Genomic DNA, 13,003 nt, shown 5'->3' with positions numbered 1-13,003 from the left:
ATATTTCAGATGGATGTATTTTTAATTAAACTTTCCATTTCAAGTGTTGTTCAGAGGAGAAGCAATCAGTGTTTTAAATGCATGTGGATTTGTCATGGCAGCCTGGTTCTCATACCTGAGTTAGCAGTGTGAGCGTGCCCTCAGCCAGGTGTGTGGGGTTCCTAGCAATGAATCCTATATTCACTGTGGAATAAGCAGCTGGGAGATTGCATCTGTACCCAAGATTGCTGACTGTACCTAGGGGAATGGGAATTTACCCTGGTCAGAAATTGGAGAGGGAGGAAAAGGCTCAGAGCCTCATCTCAAAGAAGGGAAAAGCCAGAATTCCTTCTCTTATGAGTGGCAGTGAGAAGTTCTCAGCATTATTCAGGATCAGAATACATGTGCTTGGTCTCGGATCAGGCCATTTTTTAATCTCTTTCACTGTCTCCAGGGATTTTTTGTAGCCTATTTCAAAAGGGTTCGTGATTGTCAGTGAAAAAACCTCAGCAGAAGTAGATGAAGCAGCTGGAGAGATGCACTGTCCAAAGGGATATAATAAATCATTCCATTCCTTCCAGCAGTTCCTTGTGGAGCTGCTGAAAGCAAGCTGGCACTGAAGTTAGGGATGGTCTTTTGGGAGTGAACTTTCCATCACATTTCTATTGTCTTCTTTCAGAATATTGAGAAATGGGATCTAGACAAGAATCTTGAGGAGCTGGAGCAGCAGAGAGATAACACTCGTGCAGAAGTTGCTTTCTTCTCAGCAGATTGTGGTAATATTACTAAATTAACACCAGCTTTGCTGAAAGTGTATAAAAATAAATCAAACTCAGGTTCCTGTGTTTAAGTCATTCCCTGCAGCATGATTTTGAATGTTGAAATCATAGTGGGGGTTTTTAATCCCTGTAAAACATGTTTAATTAGCTTCCCTCAAGATTTCAACTGGTTTTCTTAGTCTGAAGCCAGTGCTTCGTGGCCTGCCATGGCCTAAGAGTGGATCAGACAAGCTGGATGAAGGTTTGAAGGGAGTCAGAGCCAGATGCCAATAATATCTTTATCCTTCCCCTTCTGACAGACTGTAGGAAAAGGGACAATGTGGAAATGAGGAATGGTGTACTGGGTGATCCTGTGGCAGAAGACCACAACTGGTGATTCCTTTTGTTGCTCTTCCGTAGAGACCTTCAGGAGGAACTGTGAGCTCCTGAAAGAGCTGGAAGAGCTGTGTGCCAGGCAGTCCAGGACAGTGTCTCCTCTCTGCAGGTGGCTGCCAGCCAAGCCCTACTCCTTTCAAGAAGAGCAGGACAATAAGTAGGTCCTTTTCTGTCACATACCCCAGGTAATCCTGGCTGCCCGTAGGGATACTGGGAACTCCCTGTCTTCTGGAGGTGCTGTTCCCTGTGGCCACTGCAGAAAGCTGATTCCATGGTTGCAATATGCTACAGGGATGTTAATGGGAAACATTAAGACTCAGTCATTCCTATACATTTGATGATAAACACCTCAGCATTATCCATCAACCACCACCTTTGTCTAGGCCTTACTTGAGGCAAAGGGGAAAGGCAGGAAAACGAGGCTGAGCTAATTATCATCCTCCACATTATTTTGTCATCCAAGCTACCAATTTCTTTTTATTGGTACTTCAATTTAGGTAAAATATACAGGATGGTTTTTTGTGGGTATCAGTGGAGATGTCAGGGCAGCATGGAGGGTTCTGTGTGAAAGAAGTGAATTTTTAGGCTGTTCAGAGCAAACAACATCAGTGGTGTAGGCACAGAGGAAACAATAGTGAAAAAGCCTGTGGAGTGGAAGGTGGGAAGTATCCTCATTGCCAGAGCAGAGAGAGCCATGAAGATGATTTGCACTTTGTGTGCTCTGAAGGATAAAACAGAACTGCCAAAAGTGGCAGAGAGGAAAAGGGAGACCTTTTCTTCCACATTGACACAGCTAATTGGTACCATAACTGCCTGCCTTTGTTCTACAGAACTATTTGGTGTTGTCAGATTTTGAGAACTAAATATCCCTCATCAGCCTGCCTGTGATCTGTATGCCTGGGGGAAGCTGAATCTTTGAATTAAGCTTTGAAAGGTGGTGGATAGTAGACAGAAGTAGAGTTGGAATCTGTATGGCAGCCAAGCACAAAGCTCTTTTCTCAACCCGGTTTTGATCCTAATCCACACTCTGCAGGACTTCTTGTCTGGATAAGGCAGAGGACATGCTGAAATGGTGTTTTCTATATGCAGGGATGTTGCCTTGCCATCATCCTCTCTAAGTTCTCTGAGAAGGAACATTAGATTACAGAGCCTGCCAGAGCCTGCAACTGTGTACTTAGACTTAAGAGATGATGAACCACAGAACTCGGTGACACTCCCTGAAGAAGAACAAAGGTAAAGCCTGGATTTATACCACTTTATGGGTAGTGAGAAATAAGTAACAAAAAGTGGGAAACTGAAACCTCCTCTCTGCATTGCATGTTTGTGAAACGTGACTTTAAAACTGGTCTTTTCTTCCACACTCTGTCATCAAAAGAAACCTTGTAGTTAATAAACAGCTAATAGATAATAAACAGGTAACACATTTTGATCTGGTTGCTTGAATATTTTAATTTTTTTGCTAGAGTAATAGTGTGAAGAACTATCCATAACACCTGGAGTTCTTCTCTGAAAGTCTCTCCCTTTTTCTAATTTTATAAATTTGTATTATATATATATTTCATATATATATTCAATGTAATTGATGAAGAGCCAACACCCATTTGGAACAGAGTTAACTCATGTGGTCTGATTTGTTTCACAAGTTCAAGTGACAGCTCCACCGAAGAAGAAGAAGAGACTGTGACAATTAAGGATGAAGCAGAAAGCAGAATGTAAGATTCTTTACCATGACACCCCAGTTCAAGTGATAGGATGTTGATTCTTTCTGGAACTAAAATAATTGCCCTAACAGTGATTCAAGTGAAAGCTTGTGTACTGAAATCTCTCCATTTCTGGTCTTCACAGCAAAAAAGCCCAATAATGAAAGTGTTTGTCTGGCCCCAGGAGATCACTTTTTCTGTTGCATGGTAAAGGTGCCAAAGGTAGAAAACAGTTGTTGATCCTTGAGGCAGTGCAGCCCTTGCACCTGTACAGCTGCAGGGGAACAACTCAAAACTCAACTGGAGTAGCCCTGGGTGGCTGGGAAATGTGACTCTTTCTCCAGACCTGTTTGAGTGACACAAGAACTGTCCTTTAAATGACTCACAGTCAGTCTTTGAAAATGTTGTAGGGAGTTGACTCAGACAAACCTTAATGTTTTAGAAAAAATAAACCAGGCTAGAATAGATAGAAATTAAGAGAGGATGTTGAATACATTGTGTGGGCAGGGATGCTCCCAGTTCTCCTTAATTGGAGGGGGAAGGGGAAAGAGTGTGATGGATGGAATCCTAAACTGTAAATTCCTCAATAGGCACAGATGTCAGCCTTTTCCTGTTACTAAACTCAGGGCTTGATTCATACCCATAAGTTATGAGACATTTGTTTAATGTGAAGCAGAGATGTCAAACCTTAAGGATCCTCCTGCATTTATGCTGTGGATTCATTTCAAAGTCTGCTGTGTGTAAGTTCACATCACAGCAGTGCAGAGGACCAGCAGGACACATGTATTGTTGTGCCAGCCAATTATACTTTTTTTCTGATGGTCTGAAAGAAGAAATGATTTGACAAGGAGCAGAGCCTCAACAATATCATTTAGGACATCTAATCCAAAATCCAAAAGGCAGGGATGAGGTGATGCTTGGGGAACTCTCCCTGGCACTGACTCAGATTCAGCAGTTGCATCAGTGTAAATCGAGTGATGGAGAGCAGAGCTTGGCTGATTGGATTTTGATTTGCTTTAATGTTGCTAAAGAACATACCCAACTGAAATGCCTGGCAAATATTGCTCAGTTCTGTTTGTAAATAAAGAAATCCTCTTGGTCTCAGCAGGGCAAGATTCTGATTTCATTCACAAGGGGTCAATGCCATTTTCACTCTTCTCTGGATGGAATTATTAAACATATTCTATATATTCTGTAGTACAATATACCTACGATGCTGAGTGCTCATACACACCACCAACCTACAGCATTACTGTCCAACCCAAACCAATGGCTGCTCAGGCTGTGTACTCTTCAGGTACAACTAAAATAAGGTGTTTTATTTGCTCATGATCACCAGATGAGGTACAAATTGATTTTAGCAGGTGACTTGGGAACAGAACTGCAAAATCACCATATCTGCCCACTAGGTCATGACCAGACTTTCCACAACAGAATATATCACAGTAATGTAATTGCTGACAGTTTAGCAGTCTTGTTAACTTGGAGAAGACATTGGTTAAGCCAAATGCTCAAAAAGTTTTCTTCTGTATGTATTTGAATCCCAACCCCTGTATCCAAAGGGGACAAAAATCTGTAGGCTCTGATCTCCTTTCCAATGATACATTTGTTGAGGGCTCTTGTAGTAGGTGTGTGTTGTGCCTGAAATGCAGAAGAGGTAAATAAATTGCCATTAAGATAAATTCTGTGTTCTGTCTCTGTGGTGTTTTGTGTCACCTGAGTGCTGTTGCTGCTATTACCAACAGTTATCATTCCTGTAGATGCCCAGCCCTTGTTTCGTAGCTGTTACTCATATGAGAAGTTCCTCAGAGATGGAATTTATTCGTATAATGCTTTGTCTTGCATGAAATGAGTTTTTTATTTCCTTTTATAGGAGGAATTGCTCAGGGAAAAGCCTGTTACTGCAACAGCTCCGAGCAGCCCGTAAAGAGACCTCGGAGCTTCTTTGTAAAGCATCTACTCCAGCTGAAAAACTGGATCCAGAAAGTCTGGAAGACAGAGGTTCCTCTAACATAAATCAAACCCAATATTGTAAAGTGAGGCAAGAGACAAATAAGGTGGTTCCCAGGAAACTAATGAGATTGGAACCAGAGAAGAAAAGTCCCCCTTTGTCAAGCTGTGGGGACAATGAAGCTGACGTAGAAAAGGGAAACAAAATGGAAGCTGAGAAGGTTCAGAATTCAGGAAATGCTCCAGAGTGTCCTCTAATTACAACAGAATTGCCAAGGTATCCCACAGGAAAAGTCATCAGTGGTTTTGATTTTTGTGTAATTGTCCAAGATTAAAGAACATTACTTACCTGGTCTGTGAGCTGGAGCAAAAGGGTGTCTGGTTTTGTTACCTGAACAACAACAGTCCTGGCAGCTCCTGCTGCAAGGTTTAGAGGAAGCCTGAGTGGATCAGTGAAGTGGCCTGGGATTAGTTGTGCTATGGCACTTCTGACATTGTAAATTTAGCCTTTTTCTTTAGTTTTTATTCTGTAGAAGAGGAGGATAACAATATTGGTTTCCTTTATGAAAAAGAGCACTGAGGTTTCATAAGCACAGCATCCTAGAAAATAGGTCTGGAAGGGTCAATCTCCCTTTACCAGTACAGAGTGAGGTAAAATCTAATCCTTTCCTGGCAGATCTTTATATAACTTGGTCTTGAAATCCTCGATGTTGAGGATTCCTTGACTCCCAGGTAGTACATTTTGCTACTTAATTATCTTTACAGTTGTAAAAGTTTTCCTTAAATTATCCTCTCTCCAATTTAAGCTTGTTTTTTTGTGTTCCTGGAAGGAATGGGAAATGGTTTATTTCTGTTTCTCAATATCAAACACCTTTTACAAACTGGAAGATGTACCAGCCTCCCCTTGTAACATTTTCTTCCAAACGAAGGAATTCTGACACTTTGCCATCAAGGAAAATGCAAGACCTTGGAGGGACAAAGTACACCCATGAGGAATACCAAAGGAATACCTTGGAAAGCTTTAAAAAGTAGAAATAAGAGTGATATCAGTTGAGGAAATAGCAGAGTTATTTGGGCCTCTGCCTCCTTGGGCTTAGTTTAATGTTGTGTATTCTGCAGAAGGTCTAATTTTAAAGTGAAATCAGGTGGTTGCCTTGTGCACCTGCCCAGCTGTTTGGGAGAGCTCCATTATACTGCCTTTTCAAAGGTTATATTCTGCCTGCTATTTTCAGACTGAAATGACTTTGACATACGAGCCCTGGAAAGAATTAGGATGTGCCTGCTCTGGAGACTGGGACTGTTTCAGAGTTAAACAGTTGCTGGCCCTGCCACTTAAACACCTCAGCTCCTGTGTACTTGCTTTAAATGGCAGATGGTTGGTTGCAGGGTTTTTTCCTCTATGGAATTCCTGACATTAAAGCTCATTGCTTCCATCAGGAGTATAAAACTCCATTTTGGCTACCTGTTAACCTGCCACAGAGATGGGAACCCACAGCTAGGCAAGGATCTGGGTTAGTTATTATCCAAGTAGTAGCTGGGCAATGATTTTAACTGATTTCAGTTTTCTTTCTTGCTATTCTCATTATTTTTGGGGCACCTGGGGCTGGAAGAAGTCAGAAGAAATTGAACTCCATGGCAGAGGAAATCTTCCTGCAGGCATCAAAATGTAGAAAGATGGAAGGTCTTGGGTCAGGGAAACTTGTCCCTGTCCTATCCTATAGCAGATAGGAAAGGAATGGGGTTAGACTGAGAATTTTGCTGTGGAGATGGGGAGTGAAATGTCACAAACACATCTCTGCTTAAAGGAATTTTGATCTCCAAATAGATCATCACCACTTATCAGAGATTTGAGCTCTGCTGCTTTGCTTTGAGGTTGGGTGTTTTTCTCAGAGAGATGATTTCATCCAATGACGAGTTCTTGTGGCCCCCCACAACCACCTAAAAATCTTTCTAAATCTATTTTAGCCTTTCATGTCATGTTTGACTCTCAAGTGTGTGGTATAAATACAAGAAAAAAAAAAAAGAAATGCAAACAGATGAACAAGTGGCTTTTTCTCCCAAGTGAAAAGCTTAAGCAAAGCAGAATCTCTATATTTTTCAGGACACAAGAAAGTGAAAGAGAGCTATCCCAAAAAGAAGAGCAGATGAAAGAGAGACAGAGGAGACTCAGATTCCAGGAGCAGCTGGAGGGATTGCAGCCTCAGCAGTCAGTGTCTGGGAAGCAGCCCATGGCAGAGAACACCCCTGTTCTGTTCCACATGGTCAGTGGCTGCCTGTGCCTTTCACAGTGGCTTCCTGGCTACGGGCAAGTGTGATCCTAGAGCAAAAAGTAATTTTCGTTGCATTATTTAAAATCTGTTTGTTATGGAGCACCATTACCTGATGAGATGAGCAGTTCCACAGCTCTTCTCTCACACTAACTGTATTTTTTCCACTTTCCTGTGCAGGGAGTGCTCCCCGTTCAGCTGCCCACGAGTTTTAACCTGTCACAGTATGGCAGGAGCCCAGCTTGCTGAAATCAGTGTGCTCAGTGTCATCTACTTCATGGGAACCAGGCTCTCCCACATGATTTTTCATAACTTTTTCTAAAAAAGTGAAACATTTTTACTATCATACTCCTAAAGCAAAGCTTATGCTGAGTCCTGTCTGGTTGTCTGCCCCCAGCAGCTTTATAGATCAATTTAGTGGGTAGGTTTTGAGGACTGTGAATTTAGTAATAGATTTTGCTCCTGATTAAGGGAGTATGAAATTATCCTGATTTTTCCCAAAGCCTAAAATAAGGCTTGGAGGACAGGGCTGGTTTTCCTCCTGAGAAGGTTTGCTTATGTCTTCTTGGAATGAGATGGTCTTTAAGGTCCCTTCCAACCCAAGTCATTCCATGATGCTGTGATATGCAGTCCTGCTTCATCCTTTCACTGAGTTCACTGAGCACAGGGCCAGCTGAGAAGGTCAGAGGAGATGAGAAACTCCAGAATTTATCTGTATTGATTTATTTGGGCTGATAGTGATAACAGAGCTCTTCTGTCAGTACAAAAATTGAAAGACCTTACAACCCTAAACTGGGGGCTGGACCGTTCAGGTTTGTTTTCTAACTTGATTACTGTGTTTCTGGAGATCTGAAAGCTCATTTTATTTAGCACTGGATTAATCACTGATGAGGAGTAAAGGACTAACAAACTGCCAGCTGACTTTCCCTCCACCAGCCTGCTTTGACAAGGTCAAGGCACTGCCCAGAGCTCTGTTTTGGGGGTGTAAGATCCTTCAGCCTCTTGCTGCTGTCAGGTACCACCCAGTTCCAGTTAGCCCTTATTAAGATGCAGACACCTACTTGCTCATCAGGAATCTACTTGAGCCTTGCTGTCTCATTCCTGACAATGCACCAAGCAATGCAGAATTATTCTGTATCGTGGTCATTTCCCATATTTGCTGTGCTGAAGCCAATAAAATGAAGATAACAGCTTGGTAATGGGGTTTCTCTGGAGTGCAGCTCAGGGTGTGTCTCTGCTGTAGCTGAGTGAATATGCCCCTGATAGATTTGGTGATGCTCCTGCCAGCCAGTCATGGCAGTAGGACGTGGGCATTGCTGCCCAGGGTTTACAGCCTTCTGCTGCCCATGGAAACTGCTCTCAGCACCTAAAGGGAGAGAGAGGGACTTCTATACAGGCAGAGAGTGACAGGACAAGATGCACTGGTTTTAAACTGCCAGAGGGCAGGGTTAGATGAGATATTAGGAAGAAATTCTCCCCTGTAAGGGTGGTGGTGCCCTGGCACAGGTTGCCCAGAGAAGCTGTGGCTGCCCCTGGATCCCTGAAAGTGTCCAAGGCCAGGTTGGACAGGGCTTGGAGCAACCTGGGCTAGTGGAAGGTGTCCCTGCCCATGGCAGGGGGTGGGACAAGACTTCTGAGGTCCCTTCCAACCCAAACCACTCCATGATTCTAAACTAACTGCCAGCCTGCCTGGGGGAAGCCTGCCTGACCTCCCGAGGCACTGCCGGGCAAAACAAGCCAGCTCAACCTGGAATAACTCTGTTCTGTGGGCAGCTTTGCTCTTAGTTCTTCTTTAGGAATATTCATTAGTAAAATTAAGAATGAAAAATGTGTCAACATCATACATCAAATGTAACAGTCCTTTATAAGATCACTTGAAATCCCCCTTGATGGCAGCTTTTTTTTTTATTATTAGAACAGGGTTTTCTTTTCTTTCTTTTTTTCTGAACATAGAAAAACTTGAATGTTTTGACATTTAAAACTAAAGAAGCTATAATTTGGCAGCTATGTCTCAGTGAAAATATCTAATATCTATATATAAACATGTATATTCAAAGGACAAGCCCCAGTATTTGACAGAGTAGCACACTTTCAAATTTGTTTTGTAAGTCCTTTGTTTTGGCAGTGATAGATGTTCAGATCTGGAACACTTGTCATAGTTTCCAGAATTCCTCTGACCATTTATAATGTACATAAATTATTGAATTGAATAATAATCAGAAAGTTTAGAAACTCTGCAATTACTGTAGCTGAGATGCTGAAAAAGACTAGCAAAGGAAATTTTAAAAGCTGCATTAGGGTTACATTAGAGTTCTTGTCTAAAATATAAAAGCAGTGAAACTCAGATTTAATGTGCTCTGGTTTTTTTCTTAACCTAGTTCAGTCAGACTCTGTCCTCAGCTTCACTTTGAGAGTCAGGGTTGGGGATAACACTTTCCAAACAGTGCAGGTAACTTGGGAGACTGAGAACGAACTTCCAGGACCACTTCAGCTTCTGAGGAAGGGGCTGAGATCCAGTGTATTTTCAGGTTATGCAGGTACCAAGTTTCCTGGGAAATCATTAGGTTCATTCTAAGAATTCTGCCTGTCACATCTGTGTCTTTAGGTGTCAATACTTTTGCCATCTGTCCCACCTCTTTGTTTTAAAAATAACACGTGGAAGAACCTGTATTTTTTAATGGTTTAGGTTTTTTCTGCTCCCCTTCACCAGGCAAACTTACAGTGAAATTTAAGACTGGCATGAGTTGATCTCTTCTGAAACTGGGCCCCTTGACCACATTTGAATCTTTGGACCTATTTCAGTTCCCACATTTGGATCTTTGGATCTGATTCAGAACTGATGTGAGCATCTAGAGCCCTGTGAAAGCCAGCAGAGTGGTGATGTGATCCTTGTTGTAAGGTCAGGATGAATTAATAGTTTAGAGTAACACGCCCAGGGTTTGTCTCAGTGTTTGAGCAGTGTTATTGATGAGGGAGGGAGAAGGAAAGCTGCACAGTACGTAAACCAGTTAAATAGGGATGTAAAATGAAATGGGTTTGATCTGTCACTTCATTCATCTTGCTTATTATGATGGAGTAACTTTGTACTGATGTTGTTTTCCATATTACATTCCCATTAGGTGGGATCCAGATAATAGCTTTTACTTTTGCCAGGCTCGTAACTGAGATTTATGTCTGGGAGCAGCACAAGCGGGTTACTCTAGGAATTGTAGAATCCCAGAATAGTTTGGGATGGAAGGGACCTTAAAGCTCACCTTGTTCCCCCCCCCCTTCCATGGGCAGGGACACCTTTCACTAGCCCAGGTTGCTCCAAGCCCCATCCAACCTGGCCTTGGACACTTCCAGGGATCCAGGGGCAGCCACAGCTTCTCTGGGCAACTTGTGCCAGGGCCTCACCACCCTCACAGGGATTAATTTCTTCCTAATATCCAGTCTTACCCTGTCCTGCCTTTAGGGAAGACAAAGCAGGAACTGCAGGTGAGAGCAGGGCAGGGACCTCACCAGCAAGGAGTGCTGTCCCACTGTCCCCAGACGAGGAGCAGAGCAGCTCCATTTGAGGGTGGCCAGTTGGGAAGTCTGTGGGAATGAGGGAGGTCCAAGATCAATGCCAGAAAGCCAACCCAGGGACAGGAGTGGGTCCAGGGACAGGACACGTGGTCAGCCAGTGCAGGGATGCCCCAGGGTGTCTGTAGGGATGAAACCACTCAATGAAGGGTCAGTTCAGGTGAGTGAGGTGCCAGGCAGAGGTAGAGCTGCAGTGTAGCTTGACAAGGACCAAGGGAAATGTCTCAGCTGAAATGCAGAATCATAGAATATGCTGAGTTGGAAGGGACCCACAAGGATCACAAGTCCAACTCCTGCCCCTGCCCAGGACACCCCAACAATCCCACCCTGTCCCTGAGAGCGTTTTCCAAATGCTCCTGGAGCTCTGGCAGCCTTGGGGCTGTGCCCACTGCCCTGGGGAGCCTGGTCAGTGCCCAACCACCCTCTGGGGGAAGAACCTTTTCCTGAGATCCAACCTGACCCTGCCCTGACACAGCTCCAGCCATTCCCTGGGTGCTGTCCCTGGTCCCCCCAGAGCAGAGCTCAGTCCCTGCCCCTCCTCTGCCCCTGCCCAGGCAGTTGGAACTGCACTGAGGTCTCTCCTCGGTCTCCTCTGCTCCAGCTGAACACCCCAAGTGCCCTCAGTGTCCTCACACGGCTTCAAATCAGGGCCCTTCCCCATCTTCCTTGCCCTGCTTTGGACACTCTCTGATGGCCTCATATCTTTCCTATACTGTGGTGCCCCAAACTGCCCCAGTGTTGAGGTGAGGCCGCCCCAGGGCCGAGCAGAGCGGGACAATCCCCTCCCTCCCCCAGCCTGGTGCCTGCTGTCCCAGGAGGACACGGCTGGCCCTCCTGACTGCCACGGCACTGTTGGCTCATATTCAACTTGCCATTGACCAGGACCCCCAAGTCCCTTTCTGTGGCAGCTCCTGAGCAAAGGGGTCCAGCACCTTCACAGAGTTCCTTCCACAGCAGCCCCACATGACACACCCGAGCTGCTGTCAGCACTGGCCTCAAACCCAGGCAGCCAAACCCCTGCAGGGGGTGGTGCTCATGGCCCTGACACTTTTCCAGCTTTGGAATTCATCTAACAGGGAACAACTAGTATTTTGCTTGTATTAAGCTCTTTTATTACTGGGACAAAGTGGGTGTTTTCAGCAGGGCTTCACCTTGGTTGTCTATTTATTGCTTTATCATGATATGGCAGAACAAGATAACGTCGTTTGAAAGCTATTAGGAACCATCTTGTAACCAGTCCCCTATAAACACTGTTTTATCTGCCTTGCACAGCCAAACTGTTTGGGAAATGAATGTGTTGACTCATTCTGAGGCATCTCATTTTTCTTGGCATACACAATCACTTTGGCCAACCTTGTATTAGTAATTATATTACCATAATCCTCATCTCCTTGCAGCTCAGCCTTACAACTGGCTTACAAAACAAAAACATACAGGCACAACCAAGTCATTCTGCCTTAACAAATAGATTATGTGAATACTTTCCTTTCCAGCTTGTAAACACAGACTCTATAACCTTTCTGTCCAAATCAATAGGTTCTTTATGTTAATACAGCATTGACTCAGCTTACTGATGTCAGGTAGAATTCTCAACCACAAGATTTTCTACTTGAATTCCCACAGAATTAACACTCTACTATGGTCAAAATCTTCCTGCCCTTTTTATGGCCTTTTTCTCTCTTTGATATCTCTTTGTGGGAAAATCTGTGACAAAATCTGTATTTACCATCAAGAGTGGTGCTGAAGTTCTGTATGTTTAGTAACTAGGAAAGTAAGGATTGATTTCCCAAACTTGTAGAAGTATTTTTAGTTCAATTGGTGGCCCTGTAAGTTATTTTTATTGAGGAGGTGCCTTGATCTGCACAGTTGTCAGTAAAATGCTTTTGATTCTTTACCTGCCTTACTAAAATAGGTGCCTCTGTTGCTATTCTATGGGTGTTTTGATCTTTTTAAGGCAGTAGTGCTGACATCAACATTGGAAATTGCCCTTTTCTTACATCTTTGGGTTGTTCAAGGACATTGTGGATCTGAGGATCCCAAACCAGCAGTTTACCAGCTGGACCACAGCACTTGGGCATCTCAGCAGCTCACATGACTGCACTTAGGTGATGTCCTAAGCAGTATTTAAAAATATACCCTTTTTATTGCTGAGTGGAAAATGCATAAAGGAAAAGGACTGTAAGAAACTGAAATTAATGTCTCAGTATAAAGAAGGTACAAAGGGCTGATGAACCAGTTATGAAGGAATAGGTTTTATGCCACTGCTGTATAGAAATGCCAGTTCCTCCCCCAAAATGTGTTGCAATACACAGATTTAGAGAGGGTGAGGAAATCTATTAAATCCCATTAAAGCTATAATGGGTTTGTGACACAGTAGTTGAATTTTTCT

The 13,003-nt window shown here is 43.5% G+C and overlaps 1 protein-coding gene across 5 annotated transcripts in view; it reads left to right on the top strand.

Moving 5' to 3' along the window:
• Positions 1 to 13,003, top strand: part of DNAAF8 (dynein axonemal assembly factor 8) — a 92,788-nt gene that overhangs the window by 8,728 nt on the left and 71,057 nt on the right. For 4 of the 5 annotated variants that reach the window (XM_039389559.1, XM_039389558.1, XM_039389561.1 and 1 more), the window contains exons 5-10: positions 659 to 755; positions 1,158 to 1,290; positions 2,223 to 2,366; positions 2,777 to 2,845; positions 4,707 to 5,060; positions 6,867 to 7,044. In XM_039389559.1, coding sequence (XP_039245493.1) covers positions 659 to 755; positions 1,158 to 1,290; positions 2,223 to 2,366; positions 2,777 to 2,845; positions 4,707 to 5,060; positions 6,867 to 7,044 — 975 coding nt within the window. The remainder of the gene's footprint in view (positions 1 to 658; positions 756 to 1,157; positions 1,291 to 2,222; positions 2,367 to 2,776; positions 2,846 to 4,706; positions 5,061 to 6,866; positions 7,045 to 13,003) is intronic. The other variant, XM_039389562.1, reaches the window with a different exon arrangement.

The sequence above is a fragment of the Pipra filicauda genome, unplaced genomic scaffold (assembly GCF_003945595.2).
Source record: "Pipra filicauda isolate LSUMZ 115617 unplaced genomic scaffold, ASM394559v2 scaffold73_size2923735_pilon, whole genome shotgun sequence".
Lineage (NCBI taxonomy): Eukaryota > Metazoa > Chordata > Aves > Passeriformes > Pipridae > Pipra > Pipra filicauda.
Note: the sequence above shows the minus strand (reverse complement) of the source record. Positions and strands in the feature narration are given on the sequence as shown.